The 17988-nt window shown below is 52.5% G+C and overlaps 2 protein-coding genes across 2 annotated transcripts in view; both read right to left on the reverse strand.

Annotated features, from left to right (window-relative positions):
- Position 1: 1 nt before the first annotated feature.
- GAS2L2 (growth arrest specific 2 like 2) lies at positions 2-8581 on the reverse strand. Its single transcript, XM_025363289.1, has 6 exons — positions 8175-8581; positions 5489-5730; positions 4534-4641; positions 3308-3404; positions 2488-2740; positions 2-1893 (listed from the first exon to the last, which is right to left on the reverse strand). Exons 1-6 carry the CDS (start codon positions 8557-8559, stop codon positions 339-341), a joined length of 2640 nt encoding a protein of 879 aa, XP_025219074.1. The 5' UTR covers positions 8560-8581; the 3' UTR covers positions 2-338.
- Positions 8582-12802: 4221 nt separating this feature from the next.
- The window catches only part of MMP28 (matrix metallopeptidase 28), a 40493-nt gene continuing 35307 nt past the window's right edge, over positions 12803-17988 (reverse strand). The window contains exon 9 of the transcript XR_003116195.1: positions 12803-12973. The gene's annotated coding sequence lies outside the window, so the exon portion shown is untranslated. The remainder of the gene's footprint in view (positions 12974-17988) is intronic.

Here is a 17988-nt window from a genome sequence, read left to right on the forward strand (position 1 = left end):
AGGTAGAATCACATGCGTTTAATAACTTAGGGGAGTTACGGAAACAGGTGGGCATGGCCAGGGGCCAGAGGCCAGGAGTGTGGGGAGATGTTCTGAGGGAGAGTCATGAGATATAGGATGGTCTCACTGCCCTGGCCTACCTCTGGAGTTGGAGTGAGAGCAGTGGGTTGCCCCTTTGCTCAGATGAGCAGATGGAGTCTATATTTGTCTTCTGACCCACTCCTGCCCAAGGCCCTGTGTGGAGATGAGGGAACGTCCCTTCTGTTCCCACAGCTGTGAATCCAGTGTATACGTGGCCATTCTTTTTGCTTCCCTCCTCCCCGACACGTTCATGTGCCTCAGACCCAGGACTCCTCCTCAGGTGGAAGAGGAGCTTGATCAAGCCAGTGAGGTCGCAGGTCCTCTGGAGTCTGGGGCCTGCTCTCCAATGAAGCGGCTGGCTCTTTCTCCTTTCCTTCCTCCTCCTCCTCACCTACTGAAGCTCCATCCACCCGGGATGCCTCCCCTCCCTTGCTGCCCAGCACAGCTCTCAACAGTCTGTCCCTGCGGGGCAGCCTGGCTGGACCCAGGCAGACATAGGCCAGTGGCTTGGGGATTCGTGAAGGCTGCTTCTCAGGCCTGTGGTCTCTTCGGGGCCGGATCCTGGGTCTCAGCTTCAGCTTGTAGATGGACGGGACCTTCTTGGGCTTCCGGAGAGTTCTCCTGCCCTCACTTAGACATGCCTTGACTTTGTCAGAGTTGGGGTCCAAGGGCAAAGGTGTGGGGGCCTCTGGGCTGGCAGACGCAGTAGGGGCCGAGCAGTCCTGCCCTCCCTGAGGTGGGACCTTCCTCATGTGGGTGCCCTTGGCACTCAGGCTTGCCTTTGTGCTGGGCCCACTCTGTATGGCTCCCAACTTCCCTTTGAGGCTTCCCGGTCCTGGGGTAACAACTGGCTTAGGGGAGCCAGTCGGGGCTGCCTTCCAGGCTTCCAGGTCCACTTTAAGGAGGGGTAGGGGGCCCTGAGCCAGTTCTTGGATGACTTTGTCATAAGGACCCCCAGGCTCAGGCCACCGCCCACCCAGGCTGGGGACATAGACCCCACTGCGAGGGATGACCCCAGACCTTGTGCCCTGCAGACAGGCACTCCCGACTTCTAGCAGCTTCATGTTGCCCAAAATCTCCTCTTCAAGGCTACAGTAGATGGCTTGCTCCTTGTTCCTGCCCAGGGGCAGAGGTGTGTACTGCCCCTCCTGCTCCTGTGGGCCCAGGTCCCGGGACACTTTGGCCTCTGCCATGAGCTGGATGTCCAACTGCTGGCCCTCCTGCCTCACTTTCACAGAGCAGTCCCCATGCGTGGACCCAGCCAGGTCCGCAGTGACGGCCCTTAGTGGAATGGGGTCTCTCCCAAGTTCTGTCCCGGGACTTCTACTTGTAGCACCAGGAAAGCTCCTTCCTGGTGTCGGGGGGTGAGCAGAGGGCAGCCGGATGGGGATCTTGGTTAGGTCTTGGACAGGGGTTGGAGAACAGACAGACTCTGGCTCCCTGAACTGGAAGAACGCACCCTTGGCCTTATCCTGGAGTGGCAGCCTGAGGCCCAGTTGCTTGGCTGGGCTACAGGAACGAGGCAGGGGAGATAGTCCTCTTGCTGATATCCCTTTGGTGGTGGCCTCAATGTCTCGGAGTCTTTGTGGGGTGGGGTTCCGGGCATCAGTTCCCTGGCTGTCTGTTTTTTCATGAACCCAAGATGTGGGAATCCTTCCCCTGGGGAGTCCAGGGGGGTATCTATCCTCCCTCTTTCCTGACAAGGTGCACTGTGGGTCTCGGCCCTTTTGGGAAGACGAGGACTGGGGGCTGGGTGGGCTGTCCCCAGCTGTCGGCTGCCTCCAAGATGGGGTGAGAGACCTCTCCTGGCACCTGAAAGGGAGAATCACAAGGCTGCAAAGGGAGACTCCTCAGGCTGGCAGGGTCATCTAGTGTGGTCCCCGGCTCGGGGAAGTGACGGTCTTTCCCCAGTGACAACACCCAGGGGGCTCGACTTCACGCTGAATGAAACCTATGCTCCCTCTCCTCCCTGACTGCCTTGAAATCCTCCTTATGACAGTCACTGCCTAAGTCTATGTGCCCTTGTTCCCTGTGTAGCAGATAGAAGGAAGCCTGATCCTGGCCTGAGGTGACTTCAGATCCTTCGAGGGATGGCCCCAGACCAGTTGCAGGGCAGTGGAGAGACAGAGGGGAGTGCATGGGTTGTCTTAGTCTGTGCTCTACTGTGAAATGGTAGGAAACCTTGAGTAAGTCTGTTCCATTTCTGAGCCTCATCTGGGAAATGGGAAGGCATATGAAGTAACCACATTATCCCAAAGGTACTGGGTGTGCTTCTGGTTCCAAACACCTGTGGTCTCGGGATAGAGTCACTGCTGGGGATCTGCTCCTCTTATCTTGGAGTGTGGTGGCCTCTGAGAATGTGCACTCCAAAGGAAAAAGAGCCCCTTCCCTATCTCTTCCCCATACCTCAGGAATGGTGCCATCTCTCTGGATGCCCCCGTCCCTGCTCCCCGTTCCCTGCGGGGTCTGGGGGAGGATGGGGTGGGGGGCCTCAGCCTTCGGCCTGAAGAGGCATATGTCTTCCAGTCCACGGGGGGTGGCGGGCTCTGTGAGCGGCTGATGGTCATCGTAGGCTGGGTCTGTGAGGGTCCATCCTGTACCCTTACTTCATGCTGCACTGGTGGGGCCGGGGGCTTCAGGAAGTTGCCTGGCTTGTGTGCTACCAACAGTGCCCCGGAGAAAGGAGAGGAGAGAAGAGTTCAATTCCTGCTGATGGGGCCCATTGTTCCTCCCCCAGTGGTCCCATGCCCCACACCCCACACTAAAAACAGTGGGACCTACAGTGGCAACACCAGAGTTTCTTTACAGGAGGGGCTTGGGGACCCAGCTGGGGGATTTGTTTAAAGCTATGTTTGTAGTGCAGGTACACAACTTTCCCTTAGAGCATGTGCTTATTTGGAGTGGCTGGAGGCATTGATGGAGATTATGGAAGAACTAAAGACCTTCCAAGTCACACTTGGTACCAACACTGTGGATCCCAGATCCAGACCTAAGCTCTGCCAAAATGCACCCTGGCCAAATGCTGCTTCTGCGTGTGTTGCACACCATCTTGTGGTGACATTTAGTACTGTACTGTGCCCAACTACTGCCTTCCTTCCTCCAGCCTCCCCACATACCTCTTCCCCCTGGAGATCAGACATACCTCCCACCTCTGCCTCCAGCCTCCCAACCCAGAGTTACGCCTTTCCAACCAACCCCGCAGGGAGAGGACCCTCAGGGGACTCACAGAGGGATGTGCAGCGGCAGGGGTCATGTTTGTCCAGATAATGGCCCAGCGTGTCCCAGCCGCCCCCTACACGTACCATCACATTGTTCCGGAGGATCTGAGGGGGCAAGGGTGAGGTTGAGGGCAGGGTGAAGGGCAGCCTCTCTTCCTGGACCAGCTTGCGGGCTTCTGGGACCCACTCGGGGATGCTCTCATCCAGGTACTCATCCACACATAGATGTATGTGTGTGCCGTAAAAAGGCAGCCCAAATCTCCTCCTCCATGACTGGCATCAGATAACACATGCGGTCAAGGGTGGGGGCCAGGCTGAAAGCTGTCCCACAACTGGACAAGGGATCCCAAAAGCATTGCAGAGGCTGCCCCCAGAGCGCTCCTTTCGCTGTAAACGGTTTTGCATCTACACATGCCTGTGTCCAAAATGGGACCCTAATGCCACTGGCTTTGCCTCTGTGGCCTGTGTGGGAGAGCCCATGGGAGTCCTGATCCCACTTCACCCTCAGGCAAGTTACATGTCTCTTCAAGCTTCAGCTTCCTGTCTTGGAAAGTGGGGCCACAAGTTCTTGCCCCTATCTGCATCACAGGGCTGTTGCCTCAGGTCTAGGGGAGGGCCCAGAAGGCTGGCTCTGCTCCCAGGTGTGGCCTGTGCCCCAGGAAAGGGCTGGGCCATGACCCGAGCTGCTAGCCACTCCCGTGGGCACAGATCGTTTCTGGTGAGGCCAGGTATTGGGGTGGAAGGCACATTTCAGACCTGTGCTGCTACTCACTGCTGAATGTACCCCCAGGCAAGTGGTGGGGGTGGAATTACGGGGTCTGTGTGGCTGGGGCCACGCACTGAAACCAAACCTGGGGTTCTCAAGCCGCTTCCTCTAATCAAGCCTGTGGGTGGAGTGGAATGGAAAAGTGTGAGCACCCTTCTCCATACCCCACTCCGCCTGAGAACACGCTCTAGACTGGGCCATGGTGGCGGAGAGGAGGGAGGGTGGTGGCTCTGGCTGCCCTGATGGGAGGAAGAGATAGTCTTGTCACCTTTGCCAGGGATCTCCTGGAATTCTCCCAGGGAGAGAAGGAGAGCTCCAAGGCCTGATGGCTTGGGGTGAATGATGACTTACTGTCATTGCCATTAAGCCTGGGCAAAGTCCCATATTCTGGGGGACTTACTGTCATTGTCCCAAGCCTGGGCAAGAAACCCTATTCTGGGGGTCCCTTGACCCCCAGCCTGGACTTACCCGGATGAAGATGAGGGTGTTGGAGTCACCCACACGGTACTTCCCCTCAGACACTTTGACCATGGAGAACTGCACCGGGCACGTGCAGTGGCTCACAAGGTTCTGCACCTGCGGGCGGGTGGTGAACTCAGCCCTCTCTTTTCCCCACTCTGGGTCAAAATGGGGGGCCTACCTGCCCCCACAGTCACCCCTGAGGTTTCTGCTGAGGTCAGGGCTGCGGGCTGAGAAGCAAGGAGGGAGTGGATAAGGCTGTAAATGACCCAGTGAGAACGAGACCTGGGTGGTCACCCATGGACCTACCTACCATGAGGTCCAGAGCCCTCATGGGTCAGCTGATGGAAGCAGCGGAGTGTCACGGGGGGACTGTGGGATCTGACAGGCTGGGGTCAGTGCCCTGCATCCACCACATCATAGGCTTTTCATTAAGAAACCTGCCTGAGCTCCATTTTCCCCAGGGGTTAACCACACAGAACTAACTGCTGTGAAGCGACCCTCTGTGCAGACCCTGTTCCAAGCACTTTGTATGTGCTGGTTCGTTTAAATGAAGGTAGGTGCTGTTACTGTCCTCATGCTGCAGATAAGGGAAGCCAGACACAGAGAGGTTAAATAATTTGCCCAAAGTCAGGCAAGCTGCAAAGCAGTGGAACTAAGACTTGAACCAAGGTGTCTCAGCGAGTGCCACCGTCGGTGTTCTTGAAAACTGTTAAATGAGAGGGGCATCCAGTGCTGAGCTGGTAAGAATGCTTGAGAAATGACATGGCCATTAATTACTACGGGTGGTTAGGGTTGAGGCTCAGAGTGGAACCGTGCCTTAAGGCCACACAGTGAATTCGTGTCAGGGTGGACAGTGGAGCTCAAGAAGCGGGTGGATTAGAGGGGGCTGGAGTGGGATTGGGGAGAGGAGCACGAAGGACAAAAGGAAGGGGGCCCTGAGGGCATGTGCAGAGCCCCTCACCATCTGGTCCAGGTTCCGGAAGTGGCAGGGCTGGCGCCTGGGGGGCGCTGGCGGCAAGGGGTCGGGCGGAGGCAGGGCCAGTTCCCTCCGCACCTCCTCCTCGATCTCCTCCTCCAGCTGCACGAGGGTGGGCGCCGCAACGCCAAAGCGCCACGCCCGGCGGCCCAGCTCCAGCAAACACAGCACCACGTTCTTCACGTTCTTGCGCTGCACCAAGTCTTCCGTCTCGAACATCAGCACCTCTGGAGTGGAGGCGGGGAGAAAAGGGCAGAAGCAGCGTGAGCCCCCAGAGGACCTGAGCCTCCGGGCAGGGGCGAGCGGGGAGGAAAGCCCTGGGGTCATCCCCGGTCTGGGGCAGCAAGGATCCTGACATGTCACATGGGGAGTGGTTTGGGTCTCAGAATCTTGGGGTCAAGTCAGCCCCCTAGGAGGGGTCTGGGCGGAATTGCTCAGGTGCTGGATACAGACACGCGGCCCATCTCACAGGACAGGCTGCGGGTGGGAAGAGGTGACAGCAAAGCAAAGGCACCTGGAGACTGGCTGTGAGTGTGAGTGAGAGAAGGATAAACTCCACCTTCCCCTCTCCCCACTCAGTTTGCCTGGGTGGGTCCAGGAGCAGGAAGCGGTTTGTTCCACTTTCCACCCACGCCTCTCCCCTCCAATCTCCGCCAGGCATCACAAACTCAGCTCCCACCCAGGCCCAACCAGGCACACTGAGGACATGCTCTGGAGCCAACCACTAAGGCTGGAGTCCTGACTCACTACCAACCGCATGACCTTGAGCTAGACCCTGAGCCTCAGTTTCCTCTTCTGTAAAATGGGGATGTAGTCTGTTTCATGGGGTTGTTGTAAAGATTGGATATGCTAACAGTTGTTAACCATTCACAATGTTCCGCACATGCAAGCATTCCTTAAAGCACTAGCTTCTATTAACCTTCCAATTCTGCTCCTCAGTGCCCAGCCACCAGCCAGTAGCCCAGGCCGCACCCTTTCCCCAGTCTCACCCCTGCCACTTTTGGCCAGGAGGATGGGGCAACATCCAGTCTTATCCCATTCCTGGTTTCAAGGCCAAGGAGATGAAGGATCCTGACATGTCACTCCCTGAACTCTACAAGCCCCAGCATGACGGTGCCCCTCCCTGGCGTCATCCCATCTGTCTCCTCCTGTGTTCTCTCCTCATCCTAGCCCTGTGCCCTCCCCACCAGGCTCCCCCCAGTCATTCACACACTGTGCTTTTTCTGCGCCTTTGCCCCTGTCGTCCCCCCTGCTTAGAATTTCCTTCCTACAAAATTATATTTATTCCTCGAGACTCAGGCCAGCCGGGTATGGTGGCTCACACCTGTAATCCCAGCACTTTGGGAGGCCAAGGCGGGCAGATCACTTGAGGTCAGGAGTTCGAGACCAGCCTGGCCAACATAGTGAAACCCCATCTCTACTAAAAATGCAAAAATTAGCCAGGCGTGGTGGTAGGCGCCTGTAATCCCAGCTACTCAGGAGACTGAGGCACAAGTAATCGCTTGAACCCGGGAGGTGGGGGTTGCAGTGAGCCAAGATCACGCCACTGTACTCCAGCCTGTGTGACAGAGTGAGATTCAGTCTCAAAAACAAAACAAAACAGGCCAGGCGCGGTGGCTCAAGCCTGTAATCCCAGCACTTTGGGAGGCCGAGACGAGTGGATCACGAGGTCAGGAGATCGAGACCATCCTGGCTAACCCGGTGAAACCCCGTCTCTACTACAAAATACAAAAAAAAAAAACTAGCCGGGCGTGGCGGCGGGCGCCTGTAGTCCCAGCTACTCGGGAGGCTGAGGCAGGAGAATGGCGTGAACCCGGGAGGTGGAGCTTGCAGTGAGCCGAGATTGCGCCACTGCACTCCAGCCTGGGTGACAGAGCGAGACTCCATCTCAAAAAAAAAAAAAAAAACAAAAAAAGACTCAGGCCAAATCTCCTTCCTTTATGAGGCAACCTTTCTCCACCCCATTCCACCTAATCAGGCTGCTGTTTCCTCCCCTGGCTCCCAGCAGTACACCTCTACTTCAGGCCTTTAATTTACATATCTATCCCTTTGCCTCTCTCTTTTTTTTTTTTTTTTTTTTTTTTGAGACAGACTCTCCCTCTGTCACCCAGGTTGGAGTGCAGTGGCGCCATCTCAGCTCACTGCAACCTCTGCCTCCTGGGTTCAGGCAATTCTCCTATCTCAGCCTGCCACCATGCCCAGCTAATTTTTATATTTTTAGTAGAGACAGGGTTTTGCCATGTTAGGCCGGCCTGGTCTTGAACTCCTGACCTCAGGTGATCCACCCATCTCAGCTTCCGAAAGTGTTGGGATTACAGGCGTGAGCCACCGCGCCTGGCCTTCTGCCTCTCTTGCTAGACCATGAATTCACTGGGCGCTGGGTCTCTTTCCTCTGTGTCCTTGGCGCCCAGCAAAGTGCTCAGCACAGAACAGGTGCTTGATATATGCTTACTGAAGTAATCATCAGCATTTATCAATCATCAACATATTTATTTATTGAGAATTTACTATGAAGTGGGGAGATTGAGGCATGAAAAAAAGAGGTGGTTCAAGGCAAATCTAGAATGAGGACCCAGGATCCTGCCCCTCAGACCTAGCCTGTGCATTTGAGAAAAGATGAATACCCCCCAAGATAAGCATCTGGGATGGGGAAGGGAGTGCAGCGTGTTACCTTGGATGCCCATCTCCTTTCGACACCACTGGATGAAGTTGGAGACGTTGTCCCTGGCCTGGAAGGTACCTGGCTGGGCGGCCCCATTGCAGGAGACCCCGACCCGGGGCATGGGAATCTTCTGGGCTCGGGCAGGTGCCTCAGCCAGGAAGGCCAGGGCAGCGTCAGTGACAGCGTTGGCATGCCGGCACAGCACCAGGCCCGTCTCCAGCACCTGCAGGAAGTTGGTCGAGTCGATGTCCAGCCCATAGAGGTCGCGAAGCCATTCAGCCAGGTCTTCCTTCATGGCCTCCAGGTACTGCTCGCTGGACTTGAAAGGCCGGATACTGCACACAGGTGGCTCTAGGGTCCCGGGCCTCCTCCTGCCTCCCGCAGGCTGGGACATGGCTGGACCCCAGCAGCGGAGGAGGTGGACACTTCCCCCCTCCCACTGCCACCTCTCTCCTCCCACCGCTGCTGGGTTTCGGCTGGGTTCTCCCTGATTCCGAGGTTCCCCTGTACTCGCTGAGAGCCCCGGACTTCCAACGCTGCTACTTGCCACTGGCTTCAGCCACCAGGCCAGGCCCAGCCCCTGCTCCCCCACATTCCTCAGTCCTTGCCACAGCTTTCCCTGGTGGCCCTGCAGCGACCTTGCTCTCAGGCTGCCCAGTCCACTCAGAGTTCACCCTTCTCAGGCCCGGTGGAGGTGAGGACACTCCTCTCTTCCCCCAGGGCTGGATAGATCAAGCTGGCTGCCTCCTACCCTCTGCTGGCTGCGGCCACAGAGCCTGGGGTGGCTGCCGGCCTCCCCACTCTGCTTTCCTCCCCTCTCCTTGGAGACCGCGGCTGCTACAAACACTCCTTGTTAACCCTTCCCAGCAGGCAAGGACTGCCCTGCAGAACAGAGGGAGAGGGAGGAGAGGCTGGGGCTGGTTTCTCTCACGGGGCTGACCAAGTGGGAACTTTGGGGGAGTGCAGGGAAAGCAGGGGTAGGAGTTGCCATACCCCTTGGTGTTTAGTGAGTACAGGAGAATGGGAATGAAACAGACATAGCAATAGAGCACGACACTCATGAGTTTAGCCTTAAATCCTGTGTGACCATCATATACTACCTAGCCTCTCTGTGCCTTAGTTTCTCAACCGTAAAATGGGGACAATAATGTTTACCTCTTTGGTGTGTTGTGAGGGATAAAGGAATAATGTATGTGAAAGTGTCAGACCATTGGCCGGGCACGGTGGCTCAAGCCTGTAATCCCAGCACTTTGGGAGGCCGAGACGGGTGGATCACGAGGTCAGGAGATCGAGACCATCCTGGCTAACACAGTGAAACCCCGTCTCTACTTAAAAAATACAAAAAAACTAGCCGGGCGTGGTGGCGGGCGCCTGTAGTCCCAGCTACTCGGGAGGCTGAGGCAGGAGAATGGTGTGAACCCGGGAGGCAGAGCTTGCAGTGAGGTGAGATCGTGCCACTGCACTCCAGCCTGGGCGACAGAGCGAGACTCCGTCTCAAAAAAAAAAAAAGAAAGAAAGAAAAAGAAAGTGTCAGACCATCAGAACTCACAGGCAGGCACAGGTCTGGGTGGGTCCCAGTTCTCCCAGCAGCTCTGTTAGCACCATGATCCCCACTTTCTCTGAAGAACCTGCCCCACTGCCCACACTAACCATGTGATTGTGCTGGAGCAGGCTGTCGGTCATAATATCCTACCCTCATGGCCACAGCAATGCATTCATTCAACCAACATCTTGGTTGATCACGGTGTAAGTGCTGCCTGTAATCCCAGCACTTTGGAAGGCCAAGGCAGGAGGATCACTTCAGGCCAGGAGTTGCAGACCAGCCTGGGCAACATGATGAAACCCTGTCTCTACAGAAATAATACAAAAAATTAGCCAAGCATGGTGGCATGCACCTATAATCCCAGCTACTCAGGAGGTTGAGGCTGTACTGAGCCATGACTGCACCACTGCACTCCAGCCTAGGCAGCAGAACAAGACCCTGTCTTAAAAAAGAAAAAAATCTTGAGCACCAACTATGTGCCAGGCACTACTGCAGGTCTGAAGATACAGAAATAAACAAAAAAGACCAGGTCTCTGACCTTATGGGGGCTACTTCCATATTACCAAGTGGTGAATGACAGATAGACAAATAAATCTAAGGCCGGGCACCATGGCTCATGCCTGTAATTTCAACACTTTGGGAGGCTGAGGTGGGGGGATCACTTGAGCCCAGGAGTTCGAGACCAGTCTGGCCAACATGGCGAAACCCCGCCTCTACTAATACAAAAATTAGCCAGGCGTGCTGGCGGGCACCTGTAATCCCAGCTACTCGGGAGTCTGAGGCAGGAGAATCGCTTGAACCTGGGAGGCGGAGGTTGCAGTGAGCCGAGATCGTGCCACTGCACTCCAGCCTGGGCGACATAGAGTCCATCTCATAAATAAATAAATAAATAAATAAATAAATAAATAAATCTATAGTAAGTCAGATGGTGATCCATACCAGGGAGACAAATAAAGGAGTAAAGGAGGCGAGGGTGTGCATGGAATTTTCTCTAAGATGCTTAGAGAAGGCCTCAGGGATAAGGTGATAATTGAGCAGAGACCTGAGAGAAGATCAGAAGCATGCTCTGCAGCTGTCTAGGGGAAGAGTGCTCAGGCAGAGGGACAGCCAGTGCAAACACTCTGAGACCCCCATCTCCACAAAAACTTTTTTTTTTGAGAAGGAGTCTCACTCTGTCGCCCAGGCGGGAGTGCTGTGGCGATCTCGGCTCACTGCAAGCTCTGCCTCCCGGGTTCGTGCCATTCTCCTGCCTCAGCCTCCTGAGTAGCTGGGACTACAGGTGCCTGCAACCATGCCCAGCTAATTTTTTGTATTTTTAGTAGAGATGGGGTTTCGCCATGTTAGCCAGGATGGTGTCGATCTCCTGACCTCGTGATCTGCCCGTCTCGGCCTCCCAAAGTGCTGGGATTACAGGCGTGAGCCACCGCGCCCGGCCTCTACAAAAACTTTTTAAAAATGTTAACCAGGCGTGGCCAGGCGTGATGGCTCACGTCTGTAATCCCAGCACTTTGGGAGGCCGAGGCGGGTGGATCACAAGGTCAAGAGATCGAGACCATCCTGGGTAACACGGTGAAACCCCATCTCTACTAAAACTACAAAAAAAAATTAGCCGAGCATGGTGGTGGGCGCCTGTAGTCCCAGCTATGCGGGAAGCTGAGGCAGGATAGTGGCGTGAACCTGGGAGGCAGAGCTTGCAGTGAGCCAAGATTGCACCACTGTACTCCAGCCTGGGCGACAGAGCGAGACTCTGTCTCAAAAAAAAAAAAAAACCCAAAAACAAAAAAAGTTAGCCAGGCGTGGTTGGCAAACACCTGTGGTCCCAGCTACATGGGAGGTTTGCAGGAGAATTGCTTGAGCCCAGGAGGTTGAAGTTGTAGTGAGCTATGACTGCACCACAACAGAGTGAGATCCTGTTGAAGAAGAAGAAGAAGGAGAAAAAGAGTAAAAGGAGAAGAAAGGTAGAAGAATCCCAAAGAAAGGTAGAGTATATAGGATAAGAGTCTAGGAAACGAGGTCCTAGATCATGCAGGGCCTTATAGGTGACTCTGAAGAGTCTGACTTTTTCTCTGAGTGAAATGAGAAGTGCCCTGGAGTGTTTTGAGAAGAGTAGGGACATGCTCTGATTCAGGCTGCTGTGTGAAGAACTGCAGGGGCAAGTGCAGAATCAGGGGGACAGTTAGGCTACTGCAGTCATCCAAGGCACAGCAAGGGTGTCTTAAACCAAGTGGTGCCTATGGAGGTGATGACAAGTAGTCACATTCCATGTAACCTTGAAAAGTTAATAGGATTGGTCCAAAATAGGGTTCCTTGACCTTGGCACTATTAACATCTTAGGTGAAATAATTCTTTTGCTGTGGAGGTTGTCCTGGGCATTGTAGGACATTTAGTAGCATCCCTGGCCACTACCCACCAAAAGCCAGTAGCACCCCTGCCCCCATTATTATTTCTATTTTTAATTTTTTGAGACGGAGTCTCGTTCTGTTGCCTAGGCTGGAGTGCCATGGCACAATCTTGGCTCACTGCAACCTCCGCCTTCCGGGTTCAAGTGATTCTCCTCTTTCAGACTCCTGAGTAGCTGGGATTACAGGCACACACCACCACGCCTGGCTAATTTTTTTGTATTTTAGTAGAGATGGGGTTCCACCATGTCCCCAGGCTAGTCTCAAACTCCTGAGCTCAGGCAATCCACCCACCTTGACCTCCCAAAGTGCTAGGATTACAGGCATGAGCCACCATGCCTGGCCCCCTGCCCCCATTAAAACAACCGAAAATGTCTCCAGACATTAACATTTGGCAATGTCTTCTGGGGGACAATGTCCCTGGGGGGCAATGTCCCTCTGCCTCCCCACTGAGAGCCACTAATCTAGGAGGTAAGCATGGGACTCAGCTAGTCCAAACAGCCCTTCCCTGGGCTTTTAAAATTGGAGCTATAGGGCCAGGTTCTTTTCCCAATCAGATGGCGAAGATTTGGGGGATGCATTCCTATTACACAGGGAAAGCCCTTCTGCAATAGAGGCAGTCACGTATCTTCCTTTATTAGTTAGGGCCAAGCTAAGCTGCTAGATATAACAAAAAGGCCACTGAAAACAGTGGCTCACACAAGAGAAAAGTTTATTTCTCTCTCTTAGAGACAGATGATCCAAAGTAGGCAAGTGGCTCTGCTCCATGAAGTTTTCCAGGCACTTGCTTCCTTTCTTGCTGCTTCTTTAGGCCATTGTTGTTACCTACATAGTCAATGCCGACCTCCCAGAACTTTGTCCTCAGGCTGCAGTGAAGTAGAACAGAGAGGACAGAACGGACCAGGTTCCTCTTTTTTTTTTTTTTTTTTTTTTGACAGAGCCTCACTCTGTCACCCAGGCTGGAGTGCAGAGGAATGATCTTGGCTCATTGCAACCTCTGCCTCTCGGGTTCAAGCAATTCTCCTGCCTCAGCCTCCTGACTAGCTGAGATTACAGGTACACCACCACGCCCGGCTAATTTTGTATTTTTAGTAGAGTCAGGGTTTCGCCATGTTGGCCAGGGTGGTCTCGAACTCCTGAGCTCAAGTGATCTGCCCACCTTGGCCTCCCAAAGTGCTGGGATTACAGGCTTGAGCCACTGTGCCCAGCGGAGAACACCTTAATTAATAGCAAGATAGGCCGGGCTCCATCTCAAAACAAACACAAAACATTCAATGGACCCTCCTGGAAAGTGGACCGGCCTCAGTGGATAGGAAGCTGGAAGTGGATCATCATCTGGTTGGTTCCTCATTAGACTCCTAAGGATTACAGAGGGCATAAGGGACCCCAGAATTCAGTGTAGCCTGTATCCAAGGAATTGCATGGATTGGGGCAGGGAAAGACAGAGACCAGTAGCTGGGCAGCTGAGGAGAAAAGACAGGCTGGGAAAGAGGGTAGAGGGACCATGTCTTCTGCCTCCCACACCATCCTATTTGCAGGTCACTGGCTGTGGCAAGCCTCAGGGTTTTCTATTTCCTAAGAGGACTCAGAATAAGTCATAGGGCCTGTCTGAGTAGTTCTCCAGGGACAAGGGAAGAAGTATTTTCCTCCCTTGAGCATGTTTAAAAAGACTGGGCTGGATGCGGTGACTCATGCTTGTCATCCCAGCACTTTAGGAAGCCAAGGCAGGCAGATCACTTGAGGTCAGGAGTTCGATAACAGCCTGGACAACATGGTAAATCCTATCTCTACTAAAAATGTAAAAACTAGCTAGGTTTGGTGGCGGGCACCTGTAATCCCAGCTACTCAGGAGGAGGCAGGAGAATTAGCCACTGCATTCCAGCCTGGGCAACAGAGGGAGACTCTGTCTCAAAATAAATAAATAAAATTAAATTAAAAAACTGTAGGAGACAAAAATGAAATTGTTTTATAACTATACTCCATGAGTCCCACTTGATCAAAGGTACCAGTTACAACTGGTCTAGGACAATCTTGACAACCCTCTTTTTGCCATAAGTTGGTTCAGGAATGAGTTTGTGCCCCAGTTCTGGCCAATGAGATTCAAAGAGAAGTCTGTTGGAGAGTTTCTGAGAAGTCTCTGCCATTCCTTTTCTTCCTGCTTTGGTCATAGCTGCATGAAGCCGCAGTGCCCGGATCTGCAGCAGCCATTTTGTCACCAAGAGGAGACAAAGAAGGCAAAGAGGAAAGGTGAGAATAAGCAGGGCCCTTAATAACTCCAGCAAGACACTGAACCAATCCTGGAGCCCCTTACTAAGTAAATTAATACATTTTATAAAGTTTGAGCTATTATTAGTTAGGCATTATGGATTTTACTAGCCAGTTACATCTTCACTGACGTGATGCTGTAAGTTTAGGAGGCCCCATTCCTTTTCTCTATACAAATGTAAGATGTTGTTACAAATATTCCCAATCAAGTAGCACTTACATACTATCTTACTGGATTATTGTTCTTAATAATTTTTTTTTTTTTTAAGAGACAGGGGTCTTGCTCTGTTGCCCAGGCTGGAGTGCAGTGGCTATTCACAAGCACAATTATTGTGCACTGCAGCTTTAAATTCCTGGCCTCAAGTGATTTTCCCATCTCAGCCTCCTGAGTTGCTGGGACTATGGGTTCCCCTCACTGTGCCCCACTTAGATATTATTTTCTCTTAAGTTATATTTATGGCCCAGCCAAAACTGATATTGCATTTCCGTGTTATACCTATTAGAAGTTAAGGAGCTATTTATACTATTAATTTCAAAAGTTAAAATTTAATATGAAAAAATTGTAGCTTTACCTGTGATAACTGACTTTGTCTTATCCTTTAGGTATGATTTCCATAAATAACAGAAAATAATGCTTGAGCTTGCCAATAAAATATAGCCCATTCTCTTCTGGTTTCAAACAGTCTCTTTTGGACAGAGATTCAGTCAATTCTGAGTTTTCACTCATTCCCAGGACGGTTTCGCCCCTCTCAAGAGGTCTCCCAAGCTGATGTCTGAGTGCAGGAGGCATGCATATGTTCCTGGGGCCAGTGGGATTACCTGCTTGCTCTCATGTTTTCAATGAAGACTGTACTAGTCCTCTGTGAGATCAATTTCTAGTGTGCTGGCTGGGCACGGTGGCTCACACCTGTAATCCCAGCACTTTGGGAGGTCGAGGCAGGCAGATCACTTGAGGTCAGGAGTTCAAGACTAGCCTCGCCAACAGGGTGAAACCCCGTCTCTACGAAGAATCCAAAAATTAGCTGGACACGGTGGCACACGCCTGTAATCCCAGCTACTCAGGAGGTTGAGGCAGGAGAATCGCTTGAACCTGGGAGGCAGAGGTTGCAGCGAGCTGAGATCACACCACTGTACTCCGTCCTGGGCAACAAAGCAAGACTCTATCTCAAAAATAAAAAAAAAATAATAATAATAAAATAAATTTTAGTGGTGCTTTAATGCTAGTATGGGTTGTTTGAAAATCTGACTTTTTATGAAGGTCCCAGAAAACCCAAAATAGCCTTGGGAAGAGGGAATGCACATCCTAAGGATGGATGGCTACTGGGCAGATTAGGGTTGGGGAAGCAGGATGAGAAGAATGACCATGCCAGGGGACACTCTGTTGTGGTGTCTTGGTTAGATGCTCCCTAAAGACCATAGCACAGGCTCACTGGTTTAGATGTGCCTGCCAGGGGCATTAAATCTTAGTGAGTGTCTCATTGAGATTGCTCATGGTGCCAGTGTCCATGGGTGACCCCCAGCAGTGGCCTCCAAAGTGAATTGTTCCTGTAATGCGATCTTGACTATGTTCTTATTCTCCATCCTTCCTTGATTCCTATCCAGTTGTCAAGTCTTTTGGTCATTCTGTGGGCTCTCGCTATTCTTTCTCTTTAAATCAACCAGAGGGAGCTTTTGAATTTTGCAATCAAGAGCCATGGTGGCTACAAATGCTTTCAGGAAATTTAAGGAGAATGAGCTTGTTGGGAGACAATTCTCCTTGGGCCTTTTGTGTTTATGCATGTCTTGAAAGCAGAGACCCTGACTTTTCAAGGGTTTTTGTATAAGTGAACAATCTTGGAAAATAGACGTAGTGCCTCCTTCCTGAGCAAACAGCAGGTTTGCTCACTACCCATTATAAAAGATTCAGGTTTCTTGGCTGGGCACAGTGTGGCTCAGGCCTGTAATCCCAGCACTTTGGGAGGCCAAGGCGGGCGGATCACCAGGTTAGGAGATCGAGACCATTCTGGCTAACACAGTGGAACCCTGTCTCTCCTAAAAATACAAAAAATTAGCCAGGCGTGGTGACACGCGCCTGTAGTGCCAGCCACTTGGGAGGCTGAGGCAGGAAATTGCTTGAACCCAGGAGGTGGAGGTTGCAGTGAGCCAAGATTGCACCACCGCACTCCAGCCTGGACGACGGCGAGACTCTGTCCCCCCCGGCCCCCCCCCAAAAAAAGATTCAGGTTTCCAAAGCTTGGGATTTCCCTAGTAATGCAAACCTCTGCATATACCAGTATTCACTGGCACTCATCTGTGTCACTCATCGGACATTAAAGCAAGGGAAGCTGAGGCAAATAGGCCGAAGTTGCTGTGCCACGAGTAATAAAGTCCTTTGTCTCTGACCCGGAGCCTCGTGTTTTCTGGCAGCACCCATGAAACTACAACTGGTTAACATGGTAGCTTGCAAGTAAGATAACATTTCAGATCCTTCACAGTTCTTGATAGGGTTGCCCCCTTGTGACTAGGAGATTCCTGGGGCCAGGTCTGCTCTCTGTTCTCCAGCCCATCAACTTGCCTCCACCAAATTAAGATGCCCAAAGCGGCCGGGCGTGGTGGCTCACGCCTGTAATCCCAGCACTTTGGGAGGCCGAGGCGGGCGGATCACGAGGTCAGGAGATCAAGACCATCCTGGCTAACACAGTGAAACCCCGTCTCTACTAAAAAAGACAAAAAAATTAGCTGGACGTGGTGGCGGGCGCCTGTAGTCCCAGCTACTCAGGAGGCTGAGGCAGGAGAATGGCGTGAACCCAGGAGGCGGAACTTGCAGTGAGCCGAGATCGCGCTGCTGCATTCCAGTCGGGCGACAGAGCGAGACTCCCTCTCAAAAAAAAAAAAAAAAAAAAGATGCCCAAAGGAAGGGACTCCATCGCCCTCCACTCTCAGACTTGGATGGAGGATTGCAGATCACTATCAGACTGGGATCTCTTTGAGGTCAGCAACTTCTTCTCAATAGACAGAGGGCTTTCCAGAGCTGAATCTGTCCATTGTCCATCTGCACATTCCTCTCTGTGCCAATATACTCCACTTCGAGTCCAGGAAAGGAAAGGATTTTCCTGAAGCTCCATGATTTTACTCCCTCCCCAGCCTCTGCCCCCCACAAATACACAATATCCAGGAGCTATACCCTCCTCGTGCCCAAGTCCTACTTCCTACTGGACTTGGCACCTATTCCCTTGTATTCCTTGGCACTAAGGCAATGAAATGGAAATAGAAGAAGTGGGGAGTATGGGGTGAAGAAGGATAAGGATAAGACAGGAGGAGGAGGAGAGAATATAATGATACCAACAAACGCAATGCTTTCAGTGCTTCCTGTAGGCCAGGTAGAGCCTGGTACTGTACTACTACTCTGACTTACAGATGAAGAGAGTGAAAGTCAGAGAGATACCATGCTGAACATCAGATAACTTTTGTATTTATGTGGTAGAGCTGGGATTTGAATCCAGTTTATTAGGGGCCAAAGCCGTCCTCTCTTCCCCTTTAATGCCTTCCTAAGAGGGAAGGTAGGAGACACCTGGGTTGTTAGTGCTTTGGGAGGCTCTGGAAAAGGAAATTATTCCTGGGCAGAGCCTTATGGGCA

The sequence above is a fragment of the Theropithecus gelada genome, chromosome 16 (assembly GCF_003255815.1).
Source record: "Theropithecus gelada isolate Dixy chromosome 16, Tgel_1.0, whole genome shotgun sequence".
Taxonomy (NCBI): domain Eukaryota; kingdom Metazoa; phylum Chordata; class Mammalia; order Primates; family Cercopithecidae; genus Theropithecus; species Theropithecus gelada.